Source organism: Magnolia sinica, chromosome 10 (assembly GCF_029962835.1).
Source record: "Magnolia sinica isolate HGM2019 chromosome 10, MsV1, whole genome shotgun sequence".
NCBI classification, from domain to species: domain Eukaryota; kingdom Viridiplantae; phylum Streptophyta; class Magnoliopsida; order Magnoliales; family Magnoliaceae; genus Magnolia; species Magnolia sinica.
The window spans coordinates 67639050-67660580 of NC_080582.1; the positions used below are offsets into that span (position 1 = coordinate 67639050).

Below are 21531 nucleotides of genomic sequence, written 5' to 3' on the forward strand. Positions count from 1 at the left end.
TGGATGTGCCTTATTTTTTGGGATCATGATCTATGACGATATAGAAAAGTTGATAGACGGTGTGGATCTAACACAAAGCATAGTAGGCCCAGAAAAGTGCCACACAGTAAAAAGTTGGGTTATGTTTTCTGCAAATAAGAAAGTGCATGACAATTTTGGAATTAAAAAAATATATATACAAAGGGCATTGTCCATTCACCATTAAGCTAGACCTTCATTGCTGAAAAAATTCATCCAAAATACATGGACTGTTTTCGACGTTCCTTGTTCAAAATTTTCAGCTTTCAGCGTTTCCAAACAGGCCCAAAGGAGGTGTCATTGCGTCTTTTATATGCCATTCAATCTAATTCAGAAAGTCCGCCTAATTCATCTTATTCTCAAGCAAAATCCTCCAGCCGCCCAGGTGGGCCCACCTATGGTCTCCAATGAGCATTGATAGGGAAGGTTCACGGTGGATCGCATCATGTATGGACGGTCAAAGGCATATCGAAATGGACAATGGGAATGTTTGCATATAACAATGTTGCACCTAATCAGCTACCTTGGATCATCTCATCACGGGTGATTTTACTGTCACCTGCAATCCATAATGGCCCACCATCCACCAGTCCAATATGATCACAGGTTGGGCCCACAGCTGAATTTGAACTGATGGTGTAAGGGAAGAAGATCATGGTGGTTTCCAGGTCATTTGGAATCCACAACAATACACCAAGAGAGATTTCCCATGGAAACATTGGAGCCATGCAAAAGGTGGGACCCCACATCATAAAGATCACCCAGGAAGAAAATAGGATGATACGAAGTTAGAAACCACAGACAGCATCAGACTCAATGCTCATCTCGCTAGTTTGATTCCTAGCCAGCCCACCTTTTAAATTTATTACAAAACCAGTTTTACAGGGTGAGGGACTCAGCTCCAGTCACCACGAGTCGCATCGAGTCAGCTGAATTCAGCAACTCAATTGGAGTAGTCCTCCCAAGTTTGGGCCATTCAGAACTAGAACCGAGTTTACTAACGACTCAGCTTGATATCTTGCTCAGCCGAGTTGACTCGGCTGAGTTTCAAGTTGAGTCGGCAAGTCTTAGAACTATGCACTCGAGTCTGTTTCGGGCTTTCAGCATAAGAGACTGCCTCTGCATCAAAGAGACCACACCTTTGTCAGATTGTCCCAGCACAAACTGACAAAACTGTGTACGATTGTGCAAGATCCAAATGTTCCATTAGGTGGGTAACAGAAAATACCCAAGTAAAAAAACCAGAAATCTCGACTTGACTCGATGTTCATCTGGGTTTGAGTCAACTCAAAGACTGGACCCGACTGGATTCAATATTTAATAATTATAAATTAAATATATTTGGAAGAGTTAAGAATATTTTAGACAGTTACATGAGGTATAAGTACTATAAAAGGAGAAACACAAAACCAAGAATTTCATGGCTTGCCGGTTGAGAGTGCATGCTCACCTTTTAGAGGTCGGAGAGTTCGGATTCCTCATTTGCATCTTTTCTCTTTTAATGGAGAATGGTTTGACATGGCGGGTGGCCTGGCCCAAGTCACCACAAGTTGCGTCAAGTCAACCTGAGTCAGAATGAAGTCAATCTCACAACTGAATCACCTGCTCACTTGCCTCAAAATCTCGCTGAGTCGAGTCAACTCAGCTGAATTTCGAGTTGAGTCATTGAGTTCTAAAAATTATGCTACATAAATCTTGGTTTCCAAAAATTAGTGTTGTACTTGTACTTACTGGCCACCCTGGAAGTGAAGAGGCCTCAGTTTTTATTCAAAAAAATCTAAAACATGTGGCCCACCAGATGGAAAGTCCGGATCTTACGCAGACATGTCATATTTGTCCGTGTGCTTGCACTATATCTCAAAACATTTGCGTGATACAGAGAACAACCATAAAACGACAATTTGGTGAACAGAGCAGTGATGTCTTTCAATTCAGTGCAAATTCCTCTATGGGCCCAGGTGGGCCCACCTATGATCAGTAGCGACCATTATTGAACAATGCCGCTTGCGCATGTTTCTGGTTTTACCATGATTGGATGGTCAAAGTCATTTGACTAAGCACATGCAAATCAAGGGCTGAGAGTTTTCGCAATCCATGGTCCAGATGCATGAGAAGAATGTTTTTTTTTTTTCAATCTAAGCTATTGGTTTGGTGCTGAGTCCTGCAAATTCAACAGTTCCTATTTGCAAACATTGCATGCCAAATCATGATGCTCGATCAAAAGAAAAGGCATTTTTCAGTTGGACCCAGTGATCAACAGAAACGGCATATTGCCATGCCCCATCCTTCTGTAATCCAATCAATTCATATGGTGGGATCCATCACAGAATAGGGCCATGCCAGAATAGGGCCATGCCCCAATAGGACCATTCAATGTCGAGATTTTCAGGCATCTCCAATCCATGACGAGGCTCGTGTATGTTTTTGAATCACCAGAAGGTGGGCTCCACATGAAGAACATGCAGGGCCTGGAAAATTACTGGAATGAGAGAGAGAGAGAGACGGAGAGGGAGAAAGAGGGAGAGAGAGAGAGAGAGAGAGAGAGAGAGAGAGAGAGAGAGCAGAAGGCAATGAAATGCACATACCTCGGGGACATGGAATGCTTCACAAATGTACTCAAGGCAAGCTCGGCGAGAGTGAAGGCTTTGCCACTTTCAGCTCACCACAGTCGCTGATAAAAACTGTTTTCAGAGGCCGGTTCCAACTCGTACGAGCATTCTGGGCTCTCTCGTCACCAAGGAATTCGGCAAAATCATTGAATTGACGAATCCGTTCAGCTGGCTTATAAGTAGGGATGGTTGCTACGCTTGCCACAACATCAATTCCTGAAGCCATGCGCATTGAAGAATGAGGGATGATATTCTCGCTTGATATGCTTAGAACTCATAAATGCATCAGGAATGACATGTTTATGAACCAAGTGGTCCACTGGTCCTACTTAGCTCTTCATGCACTTATAAGATGGGTCCCATCATTGACATGACATGGCACAAAAATCAGGCCAGCCCATAGCCATACATGTAAGAATGCACCCGAGGATTTGAATGTTGAAGAAACTTGATAATGGTCCATATTTAGCAAACTCATCTGGCCTGCCTGATCAGGCCTGCTTTTTGTAACAGGTCGAATAGCATGAATACGGAGCTCACAAAAGGTGCATGCAGGGCTAGCAAATCTCTATAAACCAAATAGCACGAAAGAAATCGTTTGCCAAAAATCTGTGCATGACCATCGCTAACTGAATCCACTAGTAATACCATCCAGAAAGGTAAGGAAAGACAAACAAAGGAACTCAAGGGAAGGCAATACTTCACAATCCCAAAGCCCAGACTTCTAATTTTAAAGAGTAGAATCTCCTGGTAATGCACGCACACACATGCACACACATACGTTGTTTATATATACACACACACACACAAACACACACACACGGAAACGCTCACCTGCGAACCAGTTCATACGTACTACATACGAACTTTTTTGAGAACCCATCATACGTGATGTGGATACAAAATCTGAACCGTTCATGTGAAGCAGCACCTCGTGAAACCCCCCGGGACCAAGTTTTACTTTGATCTAAAACTTTGATGGGCCATGAAAAATGAAAACAGTTTTCTCACTTGATTTGCATTTCTCTTTGCTACGGCCCACCAGAATTTTAGATCAAGGTGAAAATTTGTCACAGGGGGTTTCATGGGATTCCGCATCACATGGACCGTTCAGATTAGATACTCATGACACGTGTGCAAAGGTGCGCACGTGCGTAGGTGCACAGGGGAGCATGACTCTATATATATATATATATATGGAGCATGACTCTATATATATATATATATATATATATATATATATATATGCATGTAATTAAGACAGGAGGGGAATCCCCAATACAAAGAGCAGGGCAGGGCCCTAGCACCATTTGAAACGAGGACAAAATAAATGTTTAACCCAGCAGAGATGGTGTTAAGTCTCTTGGAAAACCAAAACAAGTGCAAAGGAACAAAGACATCCCCTTTAGCCCAGATCACAATATAAGTAGAGGTGCCTTCAAATCCAATTTCCTTGTCGCAAGTGTGTGCGTGCCCAGATCACAACAACTCTTCCTTGAGATTTCTTCTTAAGATGGCATTTTATACCTGTTTTCTGCCCAGCATAAGTCTGCTATCTCTATGAGAGTTTCTCTATTAGCTGCCACACTGAACATGCAAGGAGACCCTCTGCAAGCAAGCTTTCACCTAGCTATACATCCTCCCAAAACCAAATTCTACACCCTCCATTCAACATTAATATAAGTCCCCTCCCATAATACTTTGCCCCATTGCTAGCTTATATCCCCCCCAACTTGCAGATTTCCCTCCCCAGTTCTGATTTGGTTCAGTTGTTCCCACTCTTTGGATCCCATCCCTTGCTGTCCAAACAATACTTCTCCTCCACCATTCCCCTCTAGAAATCATATGAAATCTCCACCACCACTTGCCTAACAGACTCCAGTTTCTTTCCTTGACCTTGCCTAGCCCCAAGCCCCCTTCACGTTTTGTCCCCTTTTTCAGCTCTCCACACCCAGCCCAAAGAAAACAAAACTGAAGTCTCTCCGAACTCTCATCACTGCAGCTGGAACTTTGAACAAGGACAAGTAGTAAATGGGAAGATTTTCCAATGCTGCCCCCAAGGGAGAGTTTTTCTTCCATCTCGCTAATATTTTCTCAATCTTTTAAATGACTGGATTCCAATGGACTTTGCTGACACTATGGCCCCAAGAGGAAGACCGAAGAATGTACTAGGAAAGGCCCCAATTTACATCCCCAAATAGCAGAAAGACATAGCATTCACTTCCCAGAAGCTTCTGCACCCACCATTACATTCTTATGTAGAGTTACTTTCAAGTCCCGAAAATTACCTCAAAACACCTCAAACCCTTCTAGATTCTAAATCTGATCAGCAATGGCCTTGCACTTTTCTTTTTTTTTTTTTTTTTGAACATTGAATATTTATTAACAACCTGGCTGAAGCCGAAATTTACAAATGTACACAGAAAACAGAAATTTACAACTCAAGCCAACTCTCTGGAAAAAGAACAACTGCCTTTGACACAATCGCTCATTCAATAACATTACTTTTAGGCCTAGTAAACACCTCTAATACTTGCCTTTGACACAATAGACTTGCACAGTACCAACATATGATCAATGAACTGGAGGTGGGAAATAGAAAAAGCAGGACTAACTTGAAAATCTCTAATCCAATTCCCCTCCTCTGCCTTCAAAATCAAGCGACTTAGGCCTTCAGCTACAGTTGAGAATAAAAAGGGAGATAAAGTATCTCCCTGCCTTAAACCTTGAGAGCAATAGAACAGGCCCACCGAAGTGCCATTAATAAGAATTGAAAGGGACACCAAGAAAACCACTCCTTAATCCATCTACCCCTTCTCACCAAAGCGCATCCAACTCGACATGTAGTAAGAATTGTCAATCTACATGATCATAAGCGTTCTCCATGTCTATTTTACATAGTATCCCATTCTACTCGATTTCTTTCTAGAGTGAGTGCACTCTTTAGCCACCAATACCCCATACACAATTTCTCTCCAATAAGAAGGTGAAATTATCTACGGCATCAACACCTTTAGATGCTTGGCTAACACCTTGGATATAATCAATGTTCGAGTTGTCGGTATCGCTAAAAGTTTCACTGGAAAATAATTCTTCACCTTCAAAGATGGGTTGTTTTATTCTTTCTACATAAAACAACCACTAGACAAATCTTCCAAGTAGGGATGGCAATGGGTAGGCGGTCCAATCCTGTGGACCAGGGCCTAGGCCCCTAAACTTGGCCTAACCTGAGGGCTAAGCCTAGCTTTATTGATGGGGACATCTGGCCCGCACTGAGGAGGAGCTTCAACGAGTTGATCCTGACATTTTGGAGCGGTTCAGGAGTTTTGTTTCACCGGTGACGAAATCTTTGCTGCCGGGGAGAGTTGATGGGGACATCTCGCGCATACGCACGTACGCAAGGAGGAGGGCCCCACCATCAATCTGGATCGATGACGACATCCATGGAAGACCTCCTAGTTAGAAGACTGTGTTTTGGTTATTGGAGTGGACCCGATCATCAAGTGGATCCCACCATTGGATCTCATGATCATGGCCCACTACTATAGATGATCTAGGACTTTGAATTTTGCTTATTATCATTATTAGGAACATCATGAACGGTTTAGATTGCTTTAATTAGTTGTTATTTTTGTTACTTCATCTCTAAGTAATAGTGTGTGCACATGGCACAGCATTTAAAGTAGGGTTTTCTTATAAATAGGCAATCCCTTATAGGTTTTTTCTCATTGAAGATTATTAATAAAATTCTGCGTTTTCATACTTCTCTAATTCTTTGAGTTGTGGAAATCTAATTAGGTGCGAAACCCTCCCTTCTTCGAATGGCTAACTACCATTGTGCGAAGCCACATCCATCCCAAATTGCCCCCACCTCCTACCCTCAATGTTCATCCTCTCCTACAGCCATCCAATCTTCAAATTCATCTTTATTTTGCAATCAATCATTCTCTATAGCAAATTTTTAGAATCAGGCCTTACAGGAGGGTCGAAACTTCAGCGGAGCACCGTGCTCAAACCAATCATCCGATTGCCGTGAAACTTGGTGAGTGGGTGGCCCATCCCTAGCCGCCAATCCCTCGTTGGCCCTTTTTGGGTTCGTGGGCCCCACACACATGCGGGCAGCAATCCACGCACGTGTGTCAGGGGCCAGCCTACTGTCCACACGTGTGGACTGATTACAGGTTCTCTCTTTCCTCTCTTTCACTCCTCTCTCACCTTATTTCCCTAACTCTAACCCTAGATAATCCTAAATCCCAAATCCTATTCCACTTTTGCAAACTCTAGGTTTTCCCGATTTGAAACGTGTGAATCCCTTGGATTGGGAAGTAATCCTTTGCATGTGTGGATGAATCTTTTCTCCTTTGAGCGTTGTTTGGTCTATAATTTTAATTGATTCAGCCCTAACATGTGTAGCTTGGACCTTCGTAGATTCCCCTTGTTGAATGCTTGGCCTTATGCGGGATGTGGAATTTTTGTGATTGTTTCTAAATTAGTATGATCTAAAGCCTGAAATCTTGCATGTCATATTTAATTTTCATGTCTTGCATTATATATATATATATATATATATATATATATATATATATATATATATATATATATATATATATATATATATATATATATATATGCCAATGAATAATGACCCAGCCTAACTGGTTGGCCTTGTCTAATCATCAAATGAGACCACCATTATATAGAAAAATGGATGGTTTAAAGATATTGTGGTGGATGAATGGATCTCATTCACCATACATGGGTAGTTTAAAGACACTCATTGGATAGATCATGTTTGAATGATCCAAACCATTTAATGATGGGATATGAGGTAGATAGAGCATGCCCAATAAAAATTCTTAGATTTGATTATTTCAGATCTTTGATCGCTTAAATCTTTTCCTTCCAGTCTGTAGAGCTGGCCTGGCCCAACCCGCCTTGTAGAGCCAAGGCTAAGCCGCTAGGGCTTAGGGGACCAGGGCTAGCAGAGAGCCAATCCCTAGCTCGGCCCAATGCGGCCCCTACTTCCAAGATGTGCTCTATTATGAGCATAGGAACAAGACTACCACCCAAGAGTCTATGCACAACTGTAAACACACTAATTGTCCAATTCACATTGAGAAGTTTGGAAGTAACTTCAGACCCCACGAGTTAAAAGAACAATGGAAGAGGTAATCCATAATAATGTCACCTAAATTGCCAAACCCCGTACTTGGTCTTCCCCATAGGTTTGCTCCTTATAGGTGAGGGTTCAATTCCCCTGCTTGGCTTTACCCGATACACGTGGTTGTGGGTGATTGCGTGTATCCGCAGGGATTAGTCTCACTTCAAAAAAGAGGTGGGGACACCCTGTGTCTTCAAAAAAAAAAAAAAAAGCCAAACCCCTACATTTTCCATTCTGAATCCCACAAGCCAAATTATCGGTTATTTGTGATCCAGATTGCTATTTTTATTGGTCTGAAATTATTTTTCTATACTCCGAGTGTAGATTAACTTGTAATATCAATCTAGATTCATAACATAAAACACATATATAAATTATGCATGCCTATTAATATTCATCATTTCATATATAAATTTACTGGAGCGGCCCACAGGATCCTATCCCAAGCGGACCACAAATTAGAGCAAGTACCATACCAAGAAAAAAGCACCTGTTCCCATGCCCCATACATGAGCAATTCACAATCCGCATAACCTTAATCCATAACTTCATATATTTCACCCCTACCATGGAATCAAAAGCTTGGTTATGTAGTTATTGGTGATTATTGTATCCTAAATTGTCATTGTACCAGAAATGCCCGAGGAGGAAAGTGATGCCCCTTCCCAGAACAAGAATAATCAGTGATGAGGGTCGAATATTGCATATTAGACCCCAGTTATTGCCTGATTTTACGTACATGATAATGCTTAATGTCATATTTTAATTGTGTTTTTATTGCAGGATGTAATCAGGAGCGTGGACTGAAAAAGAGTACTAAAAGCGTGGATTTGACACTTCGAAGTCACCAGAGCAAGGGACGCACTCCAGAGAACCAAGACTGAAGAATTTACATGCCAGGGATCAGAGGAAATCAAGCCGTTCACGTTAAAGAGGCCCGAAATTGGTGCAGAATGCAAGATCACATGGTTCCCGCCACCCGATTGACTCGAAAATTCATGTATGGCCTAGGGACTATAAATTAACCGTACACGTAAAATTTTAGCCATTGGATATCTCGAGAAGTGGCCCAACGGCCAGATCAGCCCCTTAATTCATTAAGTGGGGCCCACCTGCTATCTGGATATGCCTCAACTTTGGATTCAACGCCTTAAATGGGGATACCAATTAAATGGATGGATTAGATTTCTCAAGAACATCCACTAACATCGCGGTGGACCCCACTCGAACAGAGTGTGCATAGTGCACAAGTGCACTAGCCGTGCACGGCAAATGCGGAGACTGTTTGACCGTCTCTAACCGAAAAAAAAAAAAAAAAAAAAAAAAAGGAAAGAAGGAAATTTCCTTCTTCCTTCGTAATGAACAGACTGCGTCCGTTTTGTAGAAGCTGGTGGGCCACCTCCATCATCCGGACGGATTATCTAAGCCGTACATCATGTAGAGGGGCTCGAAAGAGTCGAACCCATGCTGACCGTTGGTGCCCATGTGTACACACGTGCTCGCTACAGAGGCCACAAACGGACTGCCCTGCAACGTTCAAAAGTGATTTTATTGTGATTTCTTCTCTAGGCCGCGTCAATGGAAGTTCAAAACCATCCATTCTTGACTGAAATTTAGTCCTGAATCTAATGGATGGGGTGGATTTCCCTGAAAATGCTTCTGTGGAGCCCATCGATCACGACAGCGAAAGAGTGCGAAAGCTTTCGCACATCCGTGAAAACTGACTTTTCCAGGCGGTTGTGGGCCACCATCTTTGATCATATGGCAGATCTGAACCGTCCATCGTGTATAGAAGTCAAAAAACGTCCCAAGAGACGTTGATTTTACAGACATAATACAAGGAACGCGAGAGTTATGAAGCCCCAAACTTAGCTGCGAAAAGGCTTTCGCTGCGCGTGCGATAGCTTTCCAAATCCGATTTCCACCACTCCAGCCACTCCAACAGCTATAAAAAGAGTTCCAAAACGTGGATGAGGGGAGCCAGAGCTTGGGGAACTTTCCAGGGACCGTCTGCACAAGAGAGAGAGGGTGGAGGACGTCTTCACATTGTTTTTAATTTTTGTCTTGCTTTTGTGCTTTCTTTTTCTAAGGGATTTTAGCCTCACCACCACCATGTCAGGCTAAACCTCTTAGCTAGGGCTAAGAGGTGAAGCTTATAGCATGATGGGAGACTTTTAGCTTATGTCTTTTATTTATACTGAACTGATGTTGATTTTGGTTTAATTAAGGGAATGTTTTTAGTTTTTAATGGTCTATTGTGACTAAAATTACAATGGGTCTGCGATAGCTTTGAGCATGTTCCTTTCCTTTTTATGTTTATGACGTCAGGAAGCCCTATTGTTCACCATCGTCTCCTGGGCATGGTCGGATGACGGTACCCTTCCTAACCTTCATACATTGTTGATTGGTTAGTAATTAGTTAATTCTGTTGTTTACTTTGTCTCATGGGCATGGTTTGGTGATGGAATCCATTCTAATTCATATACCTTTCATCTCTTAAAAACTATATCAAAGGAAGTTCAGTCTTGATCTTCATGAAGATGGAACTCTAAGTCCAGTTGAGTTCTTGAAACAAGCATAAGATCTCCCTGATCTCTATAAGTGGATCCTCTGAATCCCTAGTTCCTTTCCCTAAATTGTTTAAGTTTTAGATAATTATTTCATCATTATTCCTCAAATTACACTCGATTTAGATTTCATCTCATTCTAGTTCTAGTTCTAGTTAGTTTCAGATTACATACAGGTTTCAGTCCCTTGGGATTCGACCTCGGTCTCACCGAGTTTATTACTACATCACAACCCTATACTTGGGGAGTGAACAATCAGCAGTGCTAACAATGGGCAGATCGGGGTTAGCCCCAGCTCAGCCCTAAAGTCCTCTAAGTCTGCCCTCGATCAAATCAAGCTGAAAGGACCCTAGCCCTACAAGGCCAGGGCCAGTCTTGTAGGGAAGGAGTTAAATGATCAAAGGTTTGAAATAGTCCAATTTAAAATCTTTTCTTATCACTTTTTTTGGTGGGGGAGGGGTGTCATATAAACGGTTTTCTTTATAAGCACATGCCCTAAATACAACAAAGGTCATTAAACTACACATGTATGTTGAATGGGAACCGCTAACAAGTATCTTTAAACCATCTATTCTTTTTACGATGATGGCCAACTTGATGATTTGGCCGGGCCAATGGGGCATTCATCACTAGCTAGGGCATGGCCCAATGTGGTGGATACTAAGCCTATATTTCAAGCTCAAGCTTGCCCCTCAAGCCAAGTTTTGGGGCCCTGGCCTACAATGTCAAGTTGGGCCACAGGCCATCCCCATCCCTACTAATCAAGGTAAAAACCACCTACTACATACTCAAAGGCGTAATAAAATGAATTGATGAAAAAAGGCACAATTTCCCCACTTCTAAACTTCCAAGGTATGTTGTAACCAAGGTATCCCGTATCGGTATCGGTTGGCGTAACGGTGCCCTCCGAAACCGATACGGATACGGGGGCGTAACGGCGATACGGGGGCGTAACGGCCCGTAACTTCGCAAATTTTATTTTTTGCCAAAAAAATATGAAAAAATATGGATTAAATCCGGAATATTCTAAGCATTCCAAAGATGCATTCATTTATAAATTGGAACATGTTTATGATGGTGTAACGGTCCACTCTTTGGTGAGAAGTTGTATCGGACTGTCTGATTAATTTTTTAACCAGGTAACTTGAATTTGACTACAAAATTCATATATTTAATTTTTTTAAATATGTAATTTATATACATAACAACTTGATATTATTTCTCCCCATAGTTCTTTAAAAAAAAATGAAATTAAATTCAGGTAGATGGCGTTGCCAATTTGGGGCTGACTTGGAGGGCCAATCTATTCTCCAAATCAACCTCAAATTCATGTCATTTATTGTTATTATCCCACTTATAAATTGGTGGACATTTATTGGATAATGAATCATAAAATAAAAATAAAAAATCAAAAGGCCCTATTTTAAAAAATAAAAACTCACAAATTAACAATTAAAACTATTCAAATAATTTGATTTTGGAATTGTGAGTTAGCAATTGCAGTCCATAATTTAATTGTCAAATTTTAAGTTAATATATGTCTCGTGTACAATTTTTTAAAGCTTGAATTAGGAGGGACTCAGATGTGAAGTGCAGCACACGTGTCAAAGTTTTTTGGGCCCCACCAGTGATGAATGTGTTATATCCACACCGTCCATCCATTTTGCCAAATAATTTTAGGGCATGAGCCCAAAAATGAGGCACATCCAAAGCTCAGGTGGATTGCACCATAAAAAACAACAATAATTAAATGTTCACCGTTAAAAATTTATTGGGGCTAGAAAAGTTTTAGATCAAGCTGACATGTGTGTTTTCCCTTCATCCACGTCAATGTGACCCAATTAATAGGTTAGATTGAAAATAAACATTACAGTGGACTTTAAGAAAATTTTAATGGTGAACATTCTATAACCACTATTTCCTATGGTGTGGTCCACCTGAGATTTGGATATTATTAATTTTTTGAATCCTGACCTAAAATGACGTGGCAAAATGGATGGACGATATAGATAAAAAATATACATCATAGTGGGGCCCACTCGGGTCTGATCAGATTGGATGGAAAATAAACATTACCGTGCGCCCTACAAATTATTTAACCGTGAAAATCATTATCTCTGTTGCTATTTTTGGTGTGGTCCAGATGATCTCTGGATATAATTCATTTTTTGGGTGGTGTTCTAAAATGATCTCTGAAAATAGATGAACGGTGTAGATGTAATAAATACATCACTGTGGAGCCCAAATAACTTTGATCTCCTTTGAACCGTTCGTACAACTCGGAGCTCGAGGACTGTCAGCGCTCGTCTTTGCGTGACACGTACCTACAGCAGTAGCAGCTAGCTGCTGCAAATTTTAAAAAAAAAATGGAGAGAAGGAAACAAAAAGAAAAAAAGAGGGAAAGAAGAGAAAAGAAAAAAAGAGGGAAAGGGGGAAAGAAGAGATTGAGAGAGAGAGAGTGAGTGAGAGAGAGAGAGGAAGAAGAAGAAGAAGAAGAGGAAGAAGCCGCAGCACTCAGCAGGGCGCAGCCGCAGTTGCTCGAGAAGAAGAAGAAGAAAGAGAAGAAGAAGAAGAAGAAGAAAGAGAAGAAGAAGAAGAAAAGAAAGGAAAAAAAAGGTAAGTTTTTTTTTTTTGTTTTTTGTTTTTTTTAGGGCCCGTCACAGCCGTTACGGGCCCGTAACGGCCGTTACGGTCACGGAATTCCGTAACGGCCGTTTCGACCCTATATTGCGTAACGGGTCCCACCGTTACCGTTACGTATCGGCCGTTACGGCCGATACGTAACCGATTTGGGATACTATGGTTGTAACGGAAATGGTGGGCATAAGTAACAGTCCCCACCATTTTCCTTATGTATCGGCCATAACGCCCTATATGTAATGATAATGGACATAATTGCTATGCATCATGGGACCAAAATGGCTGTTACAAAACAAGAGAGGGGGGGTTACAGCCTGTATTGTAACAGTAACAGCAGTGGTCGTTACAACCACTATTATCGTTATGGAACACCTTGCTTGTCATGCCCCCCATAATGGTTGAAATTTTTTTAAGCCAAAAGAGAGGAGAGAGAGAGAGAGAGAGAGAGAGAGAGAGAGAGAGAGATCTCAAATAATTAGAGAACTCCAAATATGTATTCCTTTTTCTTTTTTTTTTACCATGCTTATAATGGCATAGCAGTCCATTATTTGGTAAGAATGTTGTCTTGACCTGTCTAATGATTTTATGAACCTAGCAGGCTTTAGAATCACTGAAAAATCCAAAATTTAATTTCCTAACGATAACCATAGATAGCACGCATGAGTGAATGATTCGAAGGAAAATCAACCAAAATAAAAAAATAAATAGCAATTATGGTTAACATTTTTTTCAAAGGCTCAATTGTTTTTTTTTTCAAAGGCTCAATTGTGGTTACATGAAAATTTTAATGAGCCTAGCAGGCTTTAGAATCACTGAAAAATCCAAAATTTAATTTCCTAACGATAACCATAGACAGCACGCATGATTGAATGATTCAAAAGGAAAATCAACCAAAATAAGAAAATAAAAAAATAAATAGCAATTATGGTTAACATTTTTTTCAAAGGCTCAATTGTGGTTACATGAAAAAAAAAAAATTGCAAGAATCTATACATTTAAGAATCCTATGAGTGTCTCTATGTGTGTGTGTGTGTGTGTGTGTTTCAAGCATCACCAATAAGTTTTGGAAAACTTTTTTTTTTTTTTTTTTTTAGGGGGGGCTTCTTTCATAAAATGCATTGTTCATCAAAAAATTAGCCAAAATATAAAGCAATTAAAAAACAATTGTTATTAACATAACCAAAAAAAGGCATGAATCTATACATGTGAGCATCCTACATATATTCCATGCATCAACATTAAGTTCCAAAGAAAAATAATATTATTATTTTTTTCATAAAATACATTGTTCATCTGAAAATCAGTCAAAATTCAAAAAAAAAAAAAAAAAAAAAAATCTTAAAATATAGCAGTTATGGTTAACATGACAAAAAAAAAATAAAAAATGCATGAATCTATACAATTGAGCATCCTACATATACTGCATATATCACTATTAAGTTTCAAAGAAAAAAAAAAAAGAAGCATGTTTAGGTATTCTTTCATAAAATACACCGTTCGCCCAAAAATTAGCCGAAATTAAAAATAGCAATTGTGGTTAACATGACAAGAAAAAGGCATGATTCTATACATTTGAGTATTCTACATCTATTTCATGCATCAAGTTTTAAAGAAAAAGAAAAATGCATTTTTGGGGTTTTTTTTAGCATCCTACATATATTTTATACATCAACATTAAGTTTTTTTTTTTTAATGCATTTTTGAGGTTTTTTCATAAAACGCATTGTTCATCCAAAAATCAGCCGAAATTTAAATTTAAAAAAAAAAAAATCAAAATCAAAATCAAAATCCGCAATCATGGTTAAGATAATGACAACAAAATGCATAAATTTGTATCATCTAATCCAACAAGAAAATAAGAAATTATATATATATATATATATATATATATATATATATATATATATATATATATATATATAATACTTATATCTTTTTTTATTTTTTATTTTTCCAAAATGGAGCACGATGCTTCAATTCATCCAAATCAGTTTTTAAAAAAATAAAAATAAAAATAAAAAACTTTTTTAAAAAAATCCGTAATACGTTGCAAATAAGGCCCTGTTTGATGGTGAGTAATTCCTTGTAGGCAAAAGGAAATTAGCAATTATTACAAATTACTTTACCTACCTCCTTACATAAGCTGCATTTGACTGCAATGATGGCATTTTTCCATTGTTTGATTTATCCATGGGAAAATTATAATATAGCCTTTTTACATTGCTTCAATGTCATATCATGTTCAAAATAAACTAATGTGGCTATTTGATTAGAGATTTTTTACTATAATTACATGAAAAAGAGCAATGATTACAAATTATATTTTTTTTCCTCCTTAATATATTTGCATTTGACGGGCCATTTGTTTGATTTGGTTGTGGTAAAAACATAGTGATGAGATAATTTCTTTTTACTACAAGGAATTACTCAATATCAAACAGGCCCTAATGTCAACAAAATAAAGATTGCTTGAATATATGAGAGAATTGAAAAGAAGTGAAAAACATTGCTAATGCAACGACTTAAATAGACCAAAAAAATTAACTGTTGTCAAACCATTACAAGGGATAATCTAACGTTACGGGTTGTAATGGTACAGCCCATAACAGCCATTACGTGCCCCTTGTAACAGCCATTACAGTGCTTTTTTTGTTTTTTTCTCGGGTGCCTATTACACCCCTGTATCATGTAACAGCCCCAACAATACCGCTATGTAACAGCCATTACATCCGCAACAAATTCAGCACACTTCGCTATTATCCACATAAGTCATAGAGATGCAAATCTCTTTAATTTGCTCAAAAACCCAAATAAATCTCATTGGATCCTAATTTTAGAACCCTTTGCCAGAAAGGACACCAAATATAATTCCTCGACCCGGCCACCACCAAAACCAATCACTTGTGATTCCTGGCAACCACAGACTCAAGAGGAGCTCACGACACCCTATTTCCTCCTGAAAACTAATTTTATCTACCACACAAGCCCTCAATCAAATCCCTTCCTAAATTCTACACCTTGCTAGCACAAAACACCCACGACCCTCTACTTCTAAAAACCCCTCTACGCAAGGTTGCAACTCGGTTTTGGAGTGTGGCTAGACTATGTAGCAACATTTAAATTGATGTATTTGCAATGTGTTCCACTTCTTTACATATCTCTTACATATTCAAACAATTCTAATCCTTTTTTCACCTTATTTACAACTTATTTATGGGCTAAAATAAGGTTTTTTTACTGACATGAGTGAATCAAAGCTCCTCAATCCATTGTGGAAAATTTTTGAAAAAAGAGGAAAGGTATTATATTTTTTTTAAAATTCTTATTGGATTAAATATAGAATTCTCAAATATATAGAATGCACCCTGGTCCATTTTGGAAATTTTTTTTGAAAAAAGAGGTAAGTATTATATATATTTTTTAATTCTTATTGGATTAAATATAGAATGCTCAAATTCTTTTTGACCAGCCATTTGTTTGATTTGGCTGTGGTAAAAACATAGTGTGAGATAATTTCTTTTAACTACAAGGAATTACTCAGTATCAAACAGGCCCTAAGGTAAAAAAATAAAAAATAAAGACTGCTTGAATATATGAGAAAATTGAAAATAAGTGAAAAACATTGCTAATGCAATGACTTCAATAGATTTTTTATTTTTTATTTTAAATAGCCATTTTGAAACCATTACAAGGGGTAGTCCAACGTTACGGGGTGTAATGGTACACCCCAGAACAGCCATTACAAACCCCCTGTAACAGCCGTTACGGTGCCTTTTTTTCTCAGATGGCTTTGTTTTTTATGACAACAGAGTGTCCCCGCCCCTCTTTTTAAGGAGAGACTAATCCCTACCGTTACACCCCCGTATCCCATGACAGACCCCACCAATACCATTATGTAATGGCCATTACATCCACAACAAATTCAGCACACCTTGCTATTATCCACATAAGTAATAGAGATGCAAATCTCTTTAATTTGCTGAAAACCCCAAATAAATCTCATTGGACCCTAATTTTAGAACCCTTTGCTAGAGAGGACACCAAATATAATTCCTCAACCCAAAGCCTAAACCAGTCACTAGTGATTCCTGGCAACCATGAACTAAAGAGGAGCTCACGACACCCTATTTCCTCCCATAAGCTAATCCTATCTACCACACAAGCTCTCAATCAAATCCCTTCCTGAAATCTACACCTCACTAGCACAAAACCCCCACGACCGTCTACTTCTAAAAACCCCTCCAAGCAAGGTTAAAACTCGGTTTTGGAGTGTGGCTAACCTATGTACGAACATTTAAATTGATCCATTTGCAATGTTTTCCACTTCTTTACATCTCTCACATATTCAAACAATTCTAATCCTTTTTTTAAACCTTATTTACAACATATTTATGGGCCAAAACAAGGTTTTTTTATTATTATTATTGACATGAGTGAATCAAAGCTCCTCAGTCCATTTTGGAAAGATTTTGAAAAAAGAGGAAAGTATTATATTTTTTAAAATTCTTATTGGATTAAATATAGAATGCTCAAATATATAGATTCATGCCTTTTTTTGTCATCTTAACCAGTGTTCAAAATATCGGTATTACATTACGTATCGCATCCTTGGAATACAGATTCGTATCGGTTATCGCACGGGATATATCATTTGTATCGGGTAATTATTGCACTTTTTGGGAAACATGGGGAAGCACTGGGAAAATGGTTAAATTTTTCAATGAAACTTCAGGGATTGTTGAAAAAGACCTTAACACACACTTTTAAATCATAACATCTCAGAAAAGAAGTGCGCATTATAGGTTTTGTTTGTATGAGATCCTAAGCTATGCATTATCTGACTGAACTAATGCAACTATATTCAAATTGAATGCATAACATTTAGAGTATATGTGATGATAATTTCATCAAACACTCCTAAACACTTCGAAATTAGTCTCAATTGATAGCTGGTTGAACAAAAATTTTAAAAAATAATAATGTTTTATTAATTTTTAATTAAAAATTGATTTTTATTTTCCAAAAATCGACAATGACTTAACAAATCAGTAGATCAGCCCTCATACATGCTTGATTTCATGTTTAAAGTGCAACATTGCAAACAATTTGGAAGAAATTTGAGAAATTTTTATTTTTTCCAATTTTCTCCAAATCGGATCACCTACACTCAAATTTCGACATTAGAGTGTATGTGAAGATCATTTCATGAAATACTCCTAAATACTTCGAAATTAGTCTCGATTGATAGCTGATTGAAGGAAATTTTTGAAAAAAAAAAAAAACATGGAGAACATGAAGAACCAATGGATATCAAAATCAGAGCTTGAACTCTATGATTTTCATGCAAAACATGAAGAACCAATGGATTTATAACCATTTGACACTAATTTAACATAATTTCAACAACAAAAAATGATCGAAAATTGAAAATGCTCACTGGATCGAACATGTGAGATATATCGACAATACCTGTGCATTTCATATCACACGGGTGGGATATAAGATATATCACGGGATATATCGGCCGATATCATCGATATTTAAAACATTGATTTTAACTACAATTGCTTTTTTCTTCAGCTTACTTTTGGCTATATATATATATATATATTCATGCCTTTTTTCTTGTCATGTTAACTATAATTGCTATTTTTATAATTCTTTTGAATTTTGAGTGATTTTCGGATGAATTGTGGTAGTCATAAGGAAAAAATGAATGGATATGGTGTAACTAGTCCACAAATATGGAATATATATATATATATATATATATATATATATATATATATATATATATATATATATATATATATATATATATATATATATATATAGATGCTTGTAGTTTTGCACAATTAGATCTTGTTCTTCTCAGTAAGTCTGGGTCTATGATGTTTTTGGCTCATTAAATGTTAGCAGTGTATTTTCTGGAGAGAAAAAAAATATACATTTTTTTCAAAACTTATTGTTGATACATAAAATATATGTAGGATACTCAAATGTTCATATTCATGCATTTTTTGTCATGTTAACAAGAATTGCTATTTTTTATATTTGTTTCGAATTTCAACTGAGTTTCTTTTTAAATTATTCACTCATGTGTGTTGTCTATGGGTAATTAATTATGTAAATAACTAAATATAAATAATTAATTGACAAATCATTCACTCATGTGTTGTGCATGGCTACTATAATCTGTGATATTACATATTTAGGAAATTGTTTTTTAATGAATTTTGCAATCAATCTTTGCCATTCAGGTACATAAATCATCAAACAGGCCGAGAAAGGATTCTCATAAAAAAGTAAATTGTGTGCCATCATAAATACTATCGAAACCCAAAAAAGAGTAATTGGAATCCTCTAATTATTTGGGATTTTTCCATATTTTCTGGGTTTTTTGGCTTAAAGAAAATTCCGACTGTTAATAGAAACAGTGGGGACCATTACGCCCACCATTTCTATCACAGCATACCTTGATTACAACTCATGCCAACTTAGTCAAAACCATTATGAATCATTCTGACTTGAACAGAAATATGTTTCATGTAATTTACTTGGAATAGTGACTTGCAAAACTGAGTAAACCAGGTTTTGGGCTGAGTTTTGATCCCATGCCTCTTTAAGTTCCTAACACATTCCTGAAGCCCATGCTCCCCCGCATGCTTTGCCTCCAAAATCATTCCAACTCCTTCCTTACTCTCCAACGGTGTTCCTCAAAGACCATGGTTCATCTCCAAAATCTCAGCATCGAATTGAGTGCAAGGAAATCAACCAGAATCATATGATCAACAGCCCAATGGGCGATATATCCATGGCATCTCCAGGCTTTAATCCCATACAAGTTAACCTACAATCCAATGATACTGTTAACTTGATGAGCCCCACCATAGAAGGACTGCTCTACAAAAATCTCCCAAAATGGAAGGTCATAGTCGTGCAATCACTAGCCTTTTTTGCATCAAATGTGGATCGTTTCTATATTATTTCTAACCATCTGTTTTCAGACTACTGATCAAAGTGTTAGAATTGCCCCATCCCTGAAAAAATTCAGGTCATTGCACATTCGCAGTGGATCCCATCAAACCAACAACATGGATAACCAAACAACAGAAGCCCATTTGTGCAATTCCAATTGATCAGGGGTAAACTTCAATCAATAAAGACCACAAAAGAAAAACTGATAGTGATCAACAACAAAGAGCAAACAGTTACTGACCTTCAAGCACCTCCCCAAACACTATATTCTGATTATCAAGCTCCGGGCAAGGCCCGGGCCCCGTCGTAATCAAGAACTCGACGTTCCTATAATTCGGGTCCAGCTTTATCCCGTCCTCATCATCGTTCTCCGACAAGCACAGCGACAATGTCCCCGGTCTGGAGTGCTTGAGCGAGAATGATTTGGGGTCAACGCTCTCCGGGTTCCGCACCAAATCCAGAGGCGGCTTCACCTCGCCCTTATCCCTGCGTCCCTGGCGGCCCGCCACGAAGTACTGGCCCTGGAAGATCTTGTGGACGAGAGTGCCCTTGTAGGTGGACCCGGAGGAGCCAGTGCACAAGGATTTGAAGTTGGCGACAGTGCGGGGAACGACGTGGCCATAGAGGCCGAGGACGACGCGGCCGAGGGGGACGGAGTCGGAGCATGCAGCGGGGCCTGCAGCGGCATCGCCGAGGGTGGGTTCGGGGATGAAGGAGGTGGGGCAGAGGGTGAAGTCGAGGAATACACGGTCGGTGATGGTGGGGGAGGGTGGTGGAGGGATAGGGGCAATTTGCTCATTCGGGAGGGGAGGGATATTTTGGTCATTTGCGAGGGAAGGGAGGGTGAAGGAGGTGGCTGTGGAGAGGAAAAGGAGAGAGCGGCGAGTGAGAGAGGAGGATTTGGGAATGGGGTTGTGGGTGTTTTGGGAATGATGGGAGGAGAAGGATGGGGGTAGTTTGGGAAGAGATGGACGGCGGAAATTGGGTTTTGGGTGGAAGGAGTGGGGTATGGTTGGGATGAGGGAGGAGTCCATGGAGATGTGTAGATGGGCATTTTTGGGTTTTGAGTATGGAAATCAAGACAGAGAATGAGGGAGAGAGAGATGGGTCCTCCTCCACTCAATAACAAGAAAAATCTTTTCTGGGTAAATCCATTGATGAAGAATGTTGATGGTGTTTTTCAGATTGGGGCCCACTGTCTGTCGATCCAAATGGTGAAGATGCGAGCGGATTGCCTATGACCCCTGGGACAGAGATATCTGTGTGCCCAGAGCTGTATGGGCCTGTAGAGATATCCGTGACAAATCCACTCCGTCCATCTGTTTTGAAAGACCAAAATAGCACAGGATTCTAAAAATCAGGCAGATCCAAAACTCATGTCGGCCATGCCATACGAAACAACGGGTATTGAACTCCTGTAAATGACAGAAGTTTTGTTTCATGATGATATTTGTTCCTATAGTTTATCTGATTGGTTATAATTATATGAACGGTTTGGATGGCACATGAACATCATGGTCAGCTCCAGATAGGGTAGACGTTGTTGTGTCCCACTGAC

The 21531-nt window shown here is 38.9% G+C and overlaps 1 protein-coding gene across 1 annotated transcript; it reads right to left on the reverse strand.

The window, feature by feature from the left end:
- Positions 1-1327: 1327 nt before the first annotated feature.
- LOC131216913 (peptidyl-prolyl cis-trans isomerase CYP28, chloroplastic) lies at positions 1328-21158 on the reverse strand. The gene is made up of 3 exons (XM_058211523.1): positions 20215-21158; positions 2604-2843; positions 1328-1583 (listed from the first exon to the last, which is right to left on the reverse strand). The coding sequence occupies exons 1-2, from the start codon at positions 21005-21007 to the stop codon at positions 2635-2637; spliced, it is 1002 nt and encodes a 333-aa protein (XP_058067506.1). The 5' UTR covers positions 21008-21158; the 3' UTR covers positions 1328-1583; positions 2604-2634.
- Between the last annotated feature and the right edge of the window lie 373 nt (positions 21159-21531).

Excerpts from the sequence above, each read along its gene's own strand:
- LOC131216913 (XM_058211523.1), bottom strand. The coding sequence starts at position 21,007 with ATGGACTCCTCCCTCATCCCAACCATACCCCACTCCTTCCACCCAAAA. Across the intron at positions 2,844-20,214 it reads GTTTGGGGAGGTGCTTGAAG|GAATTGATGTTGTGGCAAGC; the intron begins GTCAGTAACTGT and ends GCATGGCTTCAG.